Source organism: Erythrolamprus reginae, chromosome 2 (genome assembly GCF_031021105.1).
Source record: "Erythrolamprus reginae isolate rEryReg1 chromosome 2, rEryReg1.hap1, whole genome shotgun sequence".
NCBI classification, from domain to species: domain Eukaryota; kingdom Metazoa; phylum Chordata; class Lepidosauria; order Squamata; family Dipsadidae; genus Erythrolamprus; species Erythrolamprus reginae.
The window spans coordinates 187,807,484-187,823,522 of record NC_091951.1 but is presented as its reverse complement, the minus strand read 5'-3'; the positions used below and the strand labels follow the sequence as shown (position 1 = coordinate 187,823,522).

At 43.7% G+C, this 16,039-nt stretch overlaps 1 protein-coding gene across 2 annotated transcripts in view; it reads right to left on the bottom strand.

Annotated features, from left to right (window-relative positions):
• Nucleotides 1–14,867, bottom strand: part of LOC139158725 (uncharacterized) — a 21,165-nt gene extending 6,298 nt beyond the window's left edge. For both annotated transcript variants that reach the window (XM_070736054.1, XM_070736055.1), the window contains exons 1-4: nucleotides 14,736–14,867; nucleotides 12,220–12,366; nucleotides 8,463–8,553; nucleotides 1,308–1,432 (exon numbers count right to left, since the gene is read on the bottom strand). In XM_070736054.1, the coding sequence (XP_070592155.1) occupies nucleotides 1,308–1,432; nucleotides 8,463–8,553; nucleotides 12,220–12,346 (343 nt within the window). In that variant the 5' untranslated portion in view covers nucleotides 12,347–12,366; nucleotides 14,736–14,867. The remainder of the gene's footprint in view (nucleotides 1–1,307; nucleotides 1,433–8,462; nucleotides 8,554–12,219; nucleotides 12,367–14,735) is intronic.
• Nucleotides 14,868–16,039: the final 1,172 nt, after the last annotated feature.

Sequence of the window (16,039 nt, the reverse complement as noted above, 5' to 3'; positions counted from 1 at the left end):
CATTTTATGACTTTTTCTTTTGCCACATTTGCTAAATGAATCGTTTGTAGTTGTTAAATTGTATGAGTGGTTCTTAATCAAGGGGTTTTCTTAAACTGTTCTACTGTTTTAATCATTGGATTTGTGTTTTGTATTCTTCCTGTAAGCCGCTCCGAGTCTTCGGAGAGGGGCGGCATACAAATCTAATTAATAATAATAATAATAATAATAATAATAATAATAATAATAACAACAACAGCAGAATTGAGGAGAAGCAGCTAGAGAAATTAGTGAAATATGAAGATCTAAAAATCGAGCTGCAACCACTCTGGCATAAGCCAGTGAAAGTGGTCCCAGTGGTACTTGGCACGCTGGGCGCAGTGCCAAAGGATCTCAGCGGACATTTGAAAACCATCGGAATTGACAAAATCTCCATCTGTCAATTGCAAAAGGCCACTTTACTGGGATCGGCAAACATAATTTGCCGCTACATCACGCAGTCCTATTTCACCAGAAGAGCCCTTCACTCCTCCACTCAAAACAGAATATCCTATGAAAATAGACTAACAATCCTGGGCCTAGAAAGCCTAGAACTACGGCGCCTAAAACACAATCTAAGTATTGCCCACAAGATCATATGCTGCAATGTCCTACCGGTCAACGACTACTTCAGCTTCAACCGCAACAACACAAGAGCACGCAACAGATTCAAACTTAATACAAACCGCTCCAAACTTGACTGTAAAAAATATGATTTCAACAATCGAGTTATTGAAGCGTGGAACTCATTACCGGACTCAATTGTGTCAACCCCTAACCCCCAACATTTCTCCCCTTAGACTCTCCACGATTGACCTCTCCAGGTTTCTAAGAGGCAAGTAAGGGGCGTACATATGTGCACTGGTGTGCCTTTCGTCCCCTGTCCAATTGTCTTTCCTTTCTCTCACTTATCATATATATTCTCTTTCTTTCATATATCCTCTCCTCTGAGTTCACTTTTACCCTTATATATATTACTACATGTCTATTTTTCTTCCTATGTATTTGTGTATTGGATGAATGAATGAATGAATGAATGAATGAATGAATGAATGAATAAATAAATAATAAGATCGAACTCCTGACTGTGAGCAGAGTTTGCCTGTAATACTACAGTCCAACCACTGAGCCCCAAGGGCTCTTTAGGTACCTCTAGCTTCAGAAGAATAACAGAATAACAGAGTTAGAAGGGAGGTCTTCTAGTCCCAACTCTGCTTAAACTGGAGACACTTTGATATAGAATGACAGAATATGACGTGAATCTCTCTTCCACATGGATAAGCGCTCACCTTCCCTGCGTGTCCGCCATATCCAGGCACCAAAGTTCATCTTCCCAGTCTCCAAAGCGCTGATTTCCAAGACTCTCACGGCATCGGCGTGTTCTAGGTCCTTCTGGAAAAGCAGCAGCAGCCACCTGAGATGGAGGCAGGAGAAGAGCCGTGGCAGAAGCCGAGATAAGGAGCTTCCCGTCCTAACCTCTCCCTTGATTGACCAGGACCTAAAGCCACTTTGCCATGGATAGATGTTTTCTCAACCAATTATGTCTGCTGCAAAAAAGCTTGCTGGGGTTTGACCCGAGCTTTTATTTTGAATATTTCTATTTATCTGGTATCATGTACAGTGTATAAACATTGCTATATCATTGTATGCCACCAATATGTACTTGGCAAAACAATCAATCAATCAATCAATCAATCAATCAATCAATCAATCATTATGCTCTGGAAAAGGAAATTCAAACTGCCCCCACCCTTCTCGCTTTCCGCAAAATGTTGAAGACTCACCTCTGCCACCTTGACCTCTATTATGTTTATGTTCAGTTGGACGGAGTGTGTTTGTGTAGCAGATAAGTTTTTATAACAATGTATTTTAAATTAGTTTTTTAAATATTTAATATTAGATTTGTATTTAATATTGTATTGCTGTTATGTTGTGAGCTGCCCTGAGTCTTCGGAGAGGGCAGCATGCAAATCTAATAAATTATTATTATTATTATTATTATTATTATTATTATTATTATTATTATTATTATATAGGTCTCTCAGGATGGATAGACTCTGCTTCTTTTGCTATTTCATTGTCAAATCTGAAACAAGAGGGCAGGGTTTTCAAGTCTAAGATCTGCCTTAATTGTGATCCTCTTTCCATGATTTAGTTAAAGTACTCTCTGTTCCTTCTCTGAACCATCTAAAACAGTGGTTCTCAACCTTGGGGTTTGGACCCCTTTGTGGGTCGAATGACCATTTCACCTAAGACCGTGGGAAAAGACAAATTTCCCATGGCGTTAGGAACTAAAGCTTCTATTCTGGTGCCTTGGAACATAGTTTTACAATCCGACCAATGAGGCGTTTACAGTGGGAGTGTCCCTCTGATCTTCCTGCCAATCAGCTTAAAGCTCTGTTGGGAGAATTGGCACTAGACTTATGGTTGAGGGATCACCACAACATGGGGAACTGTATTAAGGGGTTGCGGCATTAGAAAGGTTGAGAACCACTGATCTAAAAAAAAAAGAGTAAAGCAGTACAGCAGGGCTGTGTCTGCTACTCTTCCCAGATGCCTATACTCTGGTTTGCTTCTTGGTGGTGATATTTTTGATTTTGCATTTGCACAGTGTGCTATGAACACTTGTTGGTTCATGTGCTGGCCTGTTTTCCTTCTTTTTCCTTCTTTTTGTGGGCAACACCCAGTCAGCTCCCAATCCTGCTTAACAGTTAGCAATAGCAAAAGTCCTTAGACTTATATACTGTTAGCATTCCACACTAGGCTTATAACTAGTGATGGGCAAAACAAACCCACACAATTCAGGTCTGTACCGAATTTTGCGGTGTTCAGTATGCCGAACACGAACCCGAAATTTTTCCAAACTTCGGGCAAAGTTCGGGGTCGTGTTCAGCGTTCGGAGCTTTGACGTCACCGGCAGATTGCTAAGGACGCCAAGGTGATCACTTCCTGGATTCCATGGACATAAATTGTTTCAACTCCCACCCTCCAAATGATGCCATAGATCACTGCACATCAAGACAACTAGACACAAGAACAGTTGTCTCCTGAATGCCATCATTCTGCTAAACAAATAATTCCCTCACTGCTACCAAACTATTCACTACGCTGCATTACTATTACTATTAGTCGTCTCGTTGTTCCTGTCACCCATCTCCTCCCACTTATGACTGTATGAGTTGTTGCTTGTATCCTTACGATTTATATTAATATTGTTTCCTGATTGCTTATTTGTCCCCTATGACAATCATTAAGTCTTGCACCTCATGATTCTTCACAATTGTACCTTTTACGTACACTGGGAGCATATGCACCCATGACAAATTCCTTGTGTGTCCAATCACACCTGGCCAATAAAGAATTCTATTCTATTCTATTCTATTCTATTCTATTCTACTCTATTCTACTCTATTCTACTCTACTTGTATACATACATACTCTGTATACATACATACTCTCTATTACAATCATACTATGGTATGTTTGTGTGTATGTTTGCTTTTAATAATGAGTTTTTTACTGTTTTTTAAATTTTAAGATTGTTTTTAGAAACATAGAAGACTGACGGCAGAAAAAGACCCCATGGTCCATCTAGTCTGCCCTTTTACTATTTCCTGTATTTTATCTTACAATGGATATATGTTTATCCCAGGCATGTTTAAATTCGGTTACTGTGGATTTACCAACCACGTCTGCTGGAAGTTTGTTCCAAGGATCTACTACTCTTTCAGTAAAATAATACTTTCTCATGTTGCCTTTGATCTTTCCCCCAACTAACTTCAGATTGTGTCCCCTTGTTCTTGTGTTCACTTTCCTGTTAAAAACACTTCCCTCCTGAACCCTATTTAACCCTTTAACATATTTAAATGTTTCGATCATGTCCCCCCTTTTCCTTCTGTCTTCCAGACTATACAGATTGAGTTCATTAAGTCTTTCCTGATACGTTTTATACTTCAGACCTTCCACCATTCTTGTAGCCCTTCTTTGGACCCGTTCAATTTTGTCAATATCTTTTTGTAGGTGAGGTCTCCAGAACTGAACACAGTACTCCAAATGTGGTCTCACCAGCGCTCTATATAAGGGGATCACAATCTCCCTCTTCCTGCTTGTTATACCTCTAGCTATGCAGCCAAGCATCCTACTTGCCTTTCCTACCGCCCGACCACACTGCTCACCCATTTTGAGACTGTCAGAAATCACTACCCCTAAATCCTTCTCTTCTGAAGTTTTTGCTAACACAGAACTGCCAATGCAATACTCAGATTTAGGATTCCTTTTCCCCAAGTGCATTATTTTACATTTGGAAACATTAAACTGCAGTTTCCATTGCTTTGACCATTTATCTAGTAACGCTAAATCATTTACCATATTACAGACCCCTCCAGGAATATCAACCCTATTGCACACTTTAGAGTCATCGGCAAATAGGCAAACCTTCCCTACCAAACCTTCCCCTATGTCACTCACAAACATATTAAAAAGAATAGGACCCAGAACAGACCCTTGTGGCACACCGCTTGTAACCTGTCTCTGCTCAGAATACTCGCCATTAACAATAACTCTCTGATGTCTATGCTTCAGCCAGCTTGAAATCCACTGAACTATCCAGGGATTAAGTCCAATCTTCACTAATTTATCTATCAGCTCCTTATGTGGAACCGTATCAAAGGCTTTGCTGAAGTCCAGATAGGCAATATCCACGGCACCACCTTGATCCAACACCTTTGTGACATAGTCAAAGAACTCAATGAGATTAGTCTGACACGATTTGCCTTCAGTAAAGCCATGCTGATTTGGGTCCAATAAGTTATTGTTTTTTAGATGCTGATTTATCCTCTTTTTGAGTAGAGTCTCCATCATTTTAACTACAACTGATGTCAAGCTAACTGGCCTGTAGTTTCCAGCTTCTTCTTCTTTACATTGTCTTTATTATTGCTGTGAGCCGCCCTGACTCTACGGAGAGGGACAGCATACAAATCTAATAAATGAATGAATGAATGAATGAATTAATTAATTAATTAATTAATTAATTAATGACCAGTAAAGGCAATATAAAGACTGGAATGGATTGGGGATGAAATGAAAGCAACGTCATGGGGCCACATCCCTTAACCAGATGTTCCTAGGATGTGCCATTCTTATACGCAAATGGAGTCAAGACCCCCGCTTTCAAAGGAGGGTAGTTCTGCCAGATTAAAGAAGACTTTAGGCCAGGTGCCCATTAGGGGTCCTTACACCCAACTGTTGGTATTTTAGACGCTTCTTCCCATCCATTTCTTTTTCCACCCAGCCCTTTCTCCCCTCCCCTCCCCTTCCCCCCCACCATGCTCCCTTTGATCCTCCTGCTTGGCCAGGAAGCAGCAGAGACATCTCCCCACCCTATCCAAAACCCCCTCCTGCTTTCTTTTCTAATATCTTCCATGTGAAAAAATCAAGATATTGGGCTGCACAGCTGCTTATCTCTGCGGTGCTTAAAAGCTTTTTTAAAAAACAAATTATTTTTAATTAAAAGTTTTGGGTTTTTTTTTTAAAAGCCTTTTAAACAGGTGAAAAGACTGACCCAAAGGGCGTTCCTCTCATTGTATCACTAAGGATGGGAAAGAGAGAGAATAAGAAAAGCAAATGTATATGTGTTTAAGCCAAGGGGCCAGTTGTGGGAGAAGCAAGCACATAGGGCAGACTTCTGAATTTGTTTAGAAGAAGCCTGCATAGCTGGACTTTACATCTTTGGAGAGGGACGGCATACAAATCTAAATAATAATAATGATGATGATGATGATGATGAAAGAGATGAAACAATCGATCACATACTCAGCTGCTCCAAAAAGATCGCACAGACTGACTACAAGCATAGACATGATGCTGTGGCACAGATGATCCACTGGAACTTGTGCCAGAACTACCATTTACCAGTGGCAAAGAACTGGTGGGATCATAAGCCCGAAAAAGTGGTCGAAAATGAGCAAGCAAAACTACTGTGGGACTTCTGACTTCAGACTGACCAAATTCTGAAGCATAACACACCAGACATTGTGATCATGGAGAAAAAGAAAGTATGGATCATCGACATCACAATCCCAGGGGACAGCAGAACTGAGGAGAAGCAGCTAGAGAAATTAGTGAAATACGAAGATCTAAAAATCGAGCTGCATCGACTCTGGCATAAGCCAGTGAAAGTGGTTCCAGTGGTACTTGGCACGCTGGGCGCAGTGCCAAAGGATCTCAGCGGACATTTGAAAACCATCGGAATTGACAAAATCTCCATCTGTCAATTGCAAAAGGCCGCTTTACTGGGATCGGCAAACATAATTCGCCGCTATATCACACAGTCCTAGGTGCTTGGGAAGCGCTCGACTGGTGATGAAATACGAAATCCAGTATAGTGATCTCGTTTGCTGTGTAGTATTGACATAACAACAACAACAACAACAACAACAACAACCAACAAACAACAAACAACAAACAACAAACAACAACAAACAACAAACAACAACAACAACAATAATATTGTAAATCGCCCCAAGTTACCTTGTGGTAAGAAGGATGGTCAATAAATTTAATAAAAATAAATAAATAGATGTAGGAGCCTTCCGTAGCGTAGGAGCCCTAACAGTACCTTTATTCCTGTTCAGTTGCTGGTATCTGTGTTTTAGGGCATTAAGAAAAGCAGCTGAGCAATCTTACAGCAGATTGTGGCATCTAGGTGACCACATCTAATATCTGGAAGCTAACTTAAGCCTGGTTTAATATTTGGAAAGGAGACCACCAGAAGATTTATTCTTTTTTTGTAAGCTGCCCTGGGCGGCATAAAAATCCAAATAAATAAATAAATAAAATCCAGGGCTATTAGCTAAACAGAAGTTTAAAAACATCTTGTCAAGCCCTGAGGATATTGGGAGACCCAGGCAGTTCAAACAAGTATGAAGATTTATTGTAGTCTTAATTCTCTACAAGAATTTGAACTACTAGCAGGTCCTAATAAATTGATGGTAGAAATTCAGAGGAGGGGGACTGGACTTAGATCTCAGGGTCCTTTGGGAGTGGGCGGCATATAACTTAACAAACAAACAATAAATAAATAAATACTGTACAGGTGCAAAAGCATTGTTTAAATGAGGCAAATGCATAACTGCATTTAGGCCAATGGCACATAATGACTTCTCTGCAGAATCTGGTGGCCCCTAGCTGCAATCTTCTGCATGTAGAAACCTTAAGATGCCAGAGAATGACGGGAATGGTAGATCTGCTTTCTGGAGAAGGAAGGTTTGGGGGGTGGAGGGGAATGCTCCATATCTACATGAAACCGCCGGGTGAGATCATCCATGCGGTGAGGTATCATCAGTATGCTGATGATACCCAGCTGTACATCTCCACCCCATGTCCAGTCAACAAAGCAGTGGAAGTGATGTGCCGGTGCCTGGAGGCTGTTGGGGTTTGGATGGGTGTCAACAGACTCAAACTGAAACCCGGATAAGACGGAGTGGCTGTGGGTTTTGCCTCCCAAGGACAATTCTATCTGTCCGTCCATCACCCTGGGGGGGGGGGAATTATTGACCCCCTCAGAGAGGGTCCACAACTTGGGCGTCCTCCTCGACCCACAGCTTACATTAGAGATCTATCTTTCAGTTGTGCCAAGGGGGGCGTTTGCCCAGGTTTGCCTGGTGCACCAGTTGCCCACATCACCTCGAGGTTTGACTACTGTAACGCTCTCTACATGGGGCTACCTTTGAAGAGTGTTCGGAAACTTCAAATCGTGCAGAATGCAGCTGCGAGAGCAATCATGGGTTCCCCCAGGTATGCTCATAGTTATAGTTATAGTTTATTAGATTTGTATGCCGCCCCTCTTCATGTCACACCAGACACCAACACTCCGCAGTCTGCATTGGTTGTCGATCAGTTTCCGGTCACAATTCAAAGTGTTGGTTATGACCTATAAAGCACTTCGTGGCATCGGACCAGAATATCTCCGAGACCATCTTCTGCCGCACGAATCCCAGTGACCGGTTAGGTTCCACAGAGTTGGCCTTCTCCAGGTCCCATCGACGAAACAATGTTGTCTGGCGGGACCCAGGGAAAGAGCCTTCTCTGTGGCGGCCCCAACCCTCTGGAATCAACTCCCCCCGGACATTAGGATTGCCCCCAACCTCCTTGCCTTTCGCAAACTCCTTAAAACCCATCTCTGTTGTCAGGCATGGGGAAATTGATTCCCCTGGGCTGTTTACGCTTTATGTATGGTCAGTATGAGATGTATGATTGTTTTTTATATTAAGGGTTTTAAATTTTTTTAATCATTGGATTTGTATTGTTTTGTGTTGTGAGCCGCCCTGAGTCTCCGGAGAGGGGCGGCATACAAATCTAATAAATAAATACATAGATAAATATGAGCAGGTGGAGGGCAGTTGGTCAGCTCCCGTTATACCCGATGGAAGGAAATGGATGTTTACCTGAGGCAGAAGAGCAGCTTTTCCTTGGAGACGCTCTCAATATGGTCATAGAGTTCGGCGTCCACGTGCTTCAGAAGTTCCTCACAGATTTCTGTGTGGACATGACGAGAGAAGATCAACCTTCTTTTACAGCAATCGTTCTCAACCTTTCTAATGCTGCGACCGCTTAATGCAGTTCCTCATGTTGTGGTGACCCCCAACCATAAGTCTAGAGCAAATTCTCCCAACAGAGTTTTAATCTGATTGGCAAGAAGGTCAGAAGAACACAGCCACTGTAAACGCCTGATTGGTCGGATTGTAAAAATATGTTCCAAGGCGCCAGAATAGAAGCTTTAGTTCCTAACACCATGGGAAATTTGTATTTCCCCATGGTCTTAGGCGACCCCTGTGAAACGGTCATTTGACCCCCAAAGGGGTCCCGACCCTCACTGTTTTACAGGATGTCTTGATGTCATCTCTGTGTGAGAGAAGGATTAGGTCTGGAGCATTGCTCACAAAGACCCCAATGGGCCCAAATTTCTCACACTTCAGGTAAAGTGGATTTGTTCGCCCAGTTGTGCCAAACCTGAATCTCCACTGACACAGGAAGGGTCAGGATAGGAAGCATTTCCTGACAGTCTGTAGAGATTCTCTGCCACCCAGGCCACGGTTGCCCCAAATCTGCTTTTTGGGGAGGCAACTGGACTTTCTTGCTTTTTTCTTTTGAAGATGTTTCGCTTCTCATCCAAGAAGATCCTTCAGCTCTGAAGGATAGTGGGGATCCTGTTAGAGCTGAAGGAGCTTCTTGGGTGAGAAGTGAAACATCTTCAAAAGAAAAAAGCAAGAAAGTCCAGTTGCCTCCTGAAAAAAGCAGATTTTGGGCAACCGTGGCCTGAATGGCAGAGTATGTATGTATATATGTATGTATGTATGTATGTATGTATGTATGTATGTATGTATGTATGTATTATTATTATTATTATTATTATTATTATTATTATTATTATTATCATTATCATTATTACTCGGAGCGGCTCACAACAAGAAAAAAACCCCAGTACAAATCCAATATTTTAAAAAATAGTTTAAAACCCTTAACATAAAAACAATCATACATCTCATGCAGACCATACATAAAGTGGAAACAGCCCAGAGGAATCAATTCCCCCATGCCTGATGGCAGAGGTGGGTTTTGAGGAGTTTGCAAAAGGCAAGGAGGGTGGGGACAGTCCTAATCTGTGGGGGGTGTTGATTCCAGAGGGTTGGGGCCACCACAGAGAAGGCTCTTCCCCTTGGTCCCGCCAGACAACATTGTTTCGTCGACGGGACCCGGCAGCTTACAATTCTGTGGGACCTAACCGGTCGCTGGGATTCATGCAGCAGAAGGCGGTCCCGGAGATATTCTGGTCCAACACTTTGAATTGTGACTGGAATCTGATTGGCAACCAATGCAGACTGTGGAGTGTTGGTGTAACATGGGCATATTTGGGAAAGCCCATGATTGCTCTTGCAGCTGCATTCTGCACGATCTGAAGTTTCTGAACACTTTTCAAAGGTAGCCCCATGTAGAGAGCGTTACAGTAGTCAAACATCGAGGTGATGAGGGCATGGGTGACTGTGCGCAATGACTCCTGGTCCAGGTAGGGCCGCAACTGGTGCACCAGGCGAACCTGGGCAAACGTCCCCCTTGCCACAGCTGAAAGATGTATGTATGTATGTATGTATGTATGTATGTATGTATGTATGGATGGATGGATGTATGGATGGATGGATGGATGGATGGATGGATTATTCATTCATTCATTCATTCATTCATTCATTCATTCATTCATTCATTTATTTGACTTCTTTGCTGTCCAATCAGAGTGGCTTACAACAGCTTCACAAGTACAATAAGAATAAATACAAGACAGTAAAATAAGTCAAACAGTTAACTGAGGTTGAAACATCTCTGCAGAGTGCCATGACAAAGCTTCCTATCCTGACCATTCCTCCATCAATGGAGATTCAGGCTTGGCAGATGGCAGGCATTAACCAACATTAGGCCCTTTGGCATGTTTCTCCACTTATACAAATTGCAAAGCTTGTATTTACCTGTCACCCCAGATTATTATTATTTTTTAAAATCATTAAATCCACACAACCTTGCTTCAGATACCCATTTATCTTTCTGGAGCTGAATATACACTGCCAGTCAATGCCTGCAGCCAGTGTCTCAACATCTAATATAATCTTTCCCAGTCCCTCTTCTAATCTCTCTTCCACCTGCTCGGAAACTATCCACTCAATTTTCTCTTGCCCCTCTCAAAGACAGCTATAATTAAAACAATGCTAGAGTAGTTTATTGGGGTTTTTTTGGCTGCCATTGTGAAAATGTCTTTCTTTTTATTTTGATGATACAGAAAACCACCTCTTAGGGTTGGCTGGTATACATGGTTCTGCATGGATTTTTTCCCCCTTCAGGGCCACAACACATAGATGTTGATTTCTTTATTTTGGCCATTTAAAAAAGAAACCTGCTTTGAAACTTGCATTGAAAAGTCTTAGGGCCTATTCCCCCCCCCCCCAATCATAGCACAGACAACACCTTTTATCTCTTGAGTCCCCGTGATATTGCTATCAAGGATAGCTTCTTAAATCATCCTTAGTCATACAGTGTCAAAGTTGCATTTCCCCCTTAATTTTGACACTGTCTCAGGTTAGCCTCAGGGTGAATGAAACCTGTCAGGGCAGGGTCTGCAACCTGGGATAGAAAATGGCAAGAGGAACAACATGTTTCACACAGTAATGGGCAGCCAACATTTTTACTGCAACACTGTGGGTGTGGCTTATTTTGTGGGTGTGGCTTAATGGTCATGTGACTGGCTTGCCAGCCATGTGACCAGGCGGGAGTGGCTTGAACGATCATCATCGTTCAAGTGAGCTGTTAAGTCCTCAACTTACAACCTTACCAGTGTCGCTTGCTGGAGTGATAATTCGTGTTTCCCGCACTGTCCTTCCTGGGTCACCCACCCACCCACCTCAGGCTGGGTAGCTAGGTGAACGGGTGCTGCCAGAAGCATGAATGCTCCCAGCGTGGCTTTCACCCACGCCTTCTGCTTTCATCTCAGGCAGGAGGTGGCTGGGTGAGGCTGGAGGGGAGCCAGGCAGGAGAGAGGGAAGCTTGTCTGAGGCCAGGAAGAAGGAAAGAGGAAAAAAGCAAGGAGCGCAGATGCAGCAGCAGGGGGAAAAAGGAGAGCCGAACTGTGACTAGTAGTCCAGGAAGTGACGGCCGCCAATCAGCTGGAGCTGCGCATGCATCTTCACTTCCTCTGGTGGAATTGCGTTCCACCCCGTCCTGCCTGCTGCTCGCCCCTGGTTTCACACTGTTACCATCTTCTGCCAGCTGCAGGATAGTTGAAAAACATTTTAACTCTCCAGTGGGGAAGGGGGGCATTCCAGACAAAATACCAGCCGGTGGTCATTTTTCACAATCCATTTTTGCTGCAAACTTGCAGGAAGCATCCCATTCTTCCCTTGATGATTTCGCTGAAGAGAAGGCTCAGTGTTTGCATCAAACAGAATGCCTCTAGTCCAGTGTTTCCCAACCTTGGCAACTTGAAGATATTTGGACTTCAACTCCCAGAATTCCCCAGCCAGCGAATGCTGGCTGGGGAATTCTGGGAATTGAAGTCCAAATATCTTCAAGTTGCCAAGGTTGGGAAACACTGCTCTAGTCAACAGAGCCACTCTGCGAAGCTTGCATCTGTTTTCAACCCTTCATTTCCCCTTCACTCACGTATCTTCCGGCGGACACCCATGGTGGTGAAGCCCCATGCAGACCGACGCATGTATCCTACAAAGCACCAGAAAGCCTCTGTCTCGTTGTCCAGGGTCTCTAAGAAGCGGCTGGCAAAGTATTGCATCCCCCGGCAGTATCCGATCTCTATGGGATAGGAGAGCACACAGCAGAAACGGAAGAAAAGGGAGGACTATTCAACCGCCACTCAATCAGAATTTAGATTCAGAATGCTTCGTATGGGTAGGGAAGCTAAGCAGGCTCAACTCTGGTTAGTACTTGAATGGGAATCAATTCCACCGCCATTGACTAGATTGGAAAATGGAAAAACAGCTGGGAAGAGGTTTGTGGCAAACAAATTTCATAATGTGCACAAAGGCAGTCTCCCAAGAGTTGAACTTGAATCCAGAGTATCTTTTCCTGTGGTGGATTGTAGTCTGGATTCCCGGGAGGGAGGAGCAAAGAGGCAGGGAAGTTTAGATAGTTTGTTTCAGTAATGGGTTGTGAATTCCATCACTACCAGGTCGCATGTGCGCTGAGGTGCGCATGCTCCTTCTGTGCATGTGTAGAAGCACCTGGAGAGGGTGGGCGGAGTCTCCCGCCACCGCCACTACTGATTCGTAGATCCACGCCATACCGGTGGCAACCCACCACTGGTTTGGTTGGAAGAAAGAAAGTGAAGGCAACTCTATCCTATCAGTTCCAATTAATGGTGCAAGTAATTTTTCACCTACCAGGCTTCAGAAGGGCCAGTGTGGATGCACAGGGGCAGGGTGTGGGTGTGTATACATGCGGGGGGGGGGGAGGGAAGGGGTGTGGGCGCATGCACACAGGCTAGTACACCTACACACACCCTTTTGGCACACGAACCAAAAAAGGTTCGCTATCACTGACCTATACTACTAAGTAATGATCAAAAGTAACAAAAGAAGACAATATGACAGGGACGGTAGGCACAGTGGTGTGCTTATGCACGCCCCTTACAGACCTCTTAGAAAGGGGGAGAGGTCAATTGTAGATAGTCTAAGGTTAAAGGCTTTGGGGTTAGGAGTAGAAACCACAGAATCAGGTAGTGCATTCCAGGCGTTGATTACTCTGTTGCTGAAGTCGTATTTTTTGCAGCCAAGTTTGGAGCGGTTGACATTTAGTTTCAATCGATTTTGTGCTCGTGTGTTGTTGCGGTTGAAGGTGAAGTAGTCGTTAACAGGTAGGACATTTTTGTATATGATTTTATGAACTACAATTAAGTCGGAACGGAGACGACGGAGTTATAAGTTGTCTAAACCAAGAATTTCAAGTCTGGCGGAGTAAGGTATTTTGTTGTCAGCTCCAAAGTGCATATGTGTGCTGACCAGCTGATTTTTGGCTCACACAGAGGCTCTGGGAGGGCATTTCTGGCTTCCAGAGAGCCTCCGAGGGAGGTTGTTTTTACCCTCCCACAGCTCCAGGGAAACCTTTAGAGCAGACCTGGGCAAGGGACGGCCCGCGGACCACATCCGGCCCGCCCGCTGTCTGTGACCACTTCACAGCGGTCGAGGTCCACTCCAGTGTGAGGATGAAAGAGCTCACCACGTCTGCTGGGACTCCTCCGGTTCCTGCTTTCCTGATGAATCATGAAGAAAGCATGAACCAGAGGAGTCCTGGCAGATGCGGTGAGCTCTTTCATCCCCACACTGGAGTGTACCACGACCTCCTACCAAGAGCAGTTGAGCACAGAAACCATGCAAACGTCCCAGCGCAGTGACTGTGGTGCACCGTGTTGCCGTAAAGCAAACAATTAGGGGTCTGTAGAGTGGGTCTGGGTGTTTAGGTCAAGCCAGGGTCTGGGTCTTTACAGTATTGGGTAGAACTGAGTTAATTATATTAGTCCGGCCCTCTAAAACCATCCCAATTTCTCATGCAGCCCCATGGCAAAATTAATTACCACCCCTGCTTTAGCGCCTGAGGAGGATGAAACACAAGCCTACTGGACCCACCAGAAGTTGGGGAAAAGGCCATTTTCAGCCTTCAGAGGGCCTCTATGTGGGCGGGAGAAACTGTTTTCATTCATCCCAGGCATTGAATTATGGGTGTGGGCACTCACACATGCACAATAGCACACCCCCACACTCTTTCAGCACCAGAGTAAAAAAAAGGTTTGCCATAACTAGTTTATACCATACCTATTATCTTGTATACACTTTTTACAAACGAAGAAACAAACAAACATTCCTGGCTCTGTGTGAAATATGGGAATGTTTAGCCCAATATCCAGCAGATACCTCTGGAGGACAAACCTGTTCCTTCCTTAGAACCTCCTTAAGAAAAGCCCTGCCTGCATCTATTTGAAAAATACTTTGAACTCGAAAGTATTTGGCACATCGAGAGGCCCATATAAATGATGAACGGCGGGACTGTTAAGTGTCAGAAACAGAGGAGGAGGGTGGAGGTGGAGAGAATAGAGGGGAAAAAACAGGCAGCAGACTCATACCACCAGCTGCAGTTGCTGGAAGTACATTGTATGGCGGTTTGCTCACCTTGGTGAAAGGCAGCAAACGTAATGAGAATATCCCGTAGGTAAAGCAGCTTCACCAGCCCTTCACGTCTGTAAGGAGAGAGAAATGTCACAGGTGAGAGCTACAGGGACGGATCATTCATCTCCAAACAAGAGAAGAGATGGATTTGAACAGAGTTTGCAGATTATACAGTGATAACGCGTGTTTCTGCATTCATGTATAAATAATACTTAGAATCTAAGTAGAAATATAAATCAAAGTTCGCTCCGTCTGCAGCTGTAAGGTAACTAAGCAACTTCAAGGTTGTTCCCGTTTTGTTGTGGTGGTTCTTGGCACAGATAAACTGAGGCTGTCCTTAAAAAAGCAATAAAGCATTTTGGAGGTTGGGAGAACCAATTTGATTAGAGACGTGATTTAAGGCAGGGACGTTTAACTCCTTTTTTAAAGTGGCCTCTATCCAGAAAGCAAGTAACTATATTAGGAGGTAAAGGAGTGGGGAAGTTAAGCATCTTTTTGTCTAGATATCCTGCAAGACATGAGCAAGGCTGGATCATACTATAACTGTATAATTTGTAGTAAAAATGAAAATATTCCCTGCACGAATCCCAGCGACTGGTTAGGACCCACAGAGTTGACCTTCTCCGGGTCCTGTCGACGAAACAATGTCGTCTGGCGGGACCCAGGGGAAGAGCCTTCTCTGTGGCGGCCCCGACCCTCTGGAATCAACTCCCCCCCAGAGATTAGGACTGCCCCCACCCTCCTTGCCTTTCGCAAACTCCTTAAAACCCACCTCTGTCATCAGGCATGGGGAAATTAATTCCCCTGGGCCGTTTCTGCTTTATGTATGGTCTGTATAAGATGTATGATTGTTTTTATATTAAGGGTTTTAAATTGTTTTAATGTATTGGATTTGTACTGTTTCTTGTTGTGAGCCACTCCGAGTCTTCGGAGAGGGGCGGCATACAAATCTAATAAATAAAATAAAATAATGTTTTTCTGATATGCCCCTATTTTAATCAAATTGGATTTGAGAGATATTCCCACTTAGCCCTGCACACATTTTGATCTGTCAAGCCAAATGAAATCTGTCAGTTATTCAGTTGGTATTTACTTACTTTCCTTACTGGTTCACAAATGTGAGTGTGCGCGGCTTGCACACATGTAGTTTCAAAATGTGCCTAAATAGGAAAGCATAGTGTTGGAGCAGGTCGCTACTACCCGTTCTGGTGCAAACTGGTTGAATACCACCCCTGACTAGGTATTTATAAATTTTCTTCTTTCTGAGTCTGGCAAAACAGAAGAAGCCAGGCTGGGTATTTTCAAAT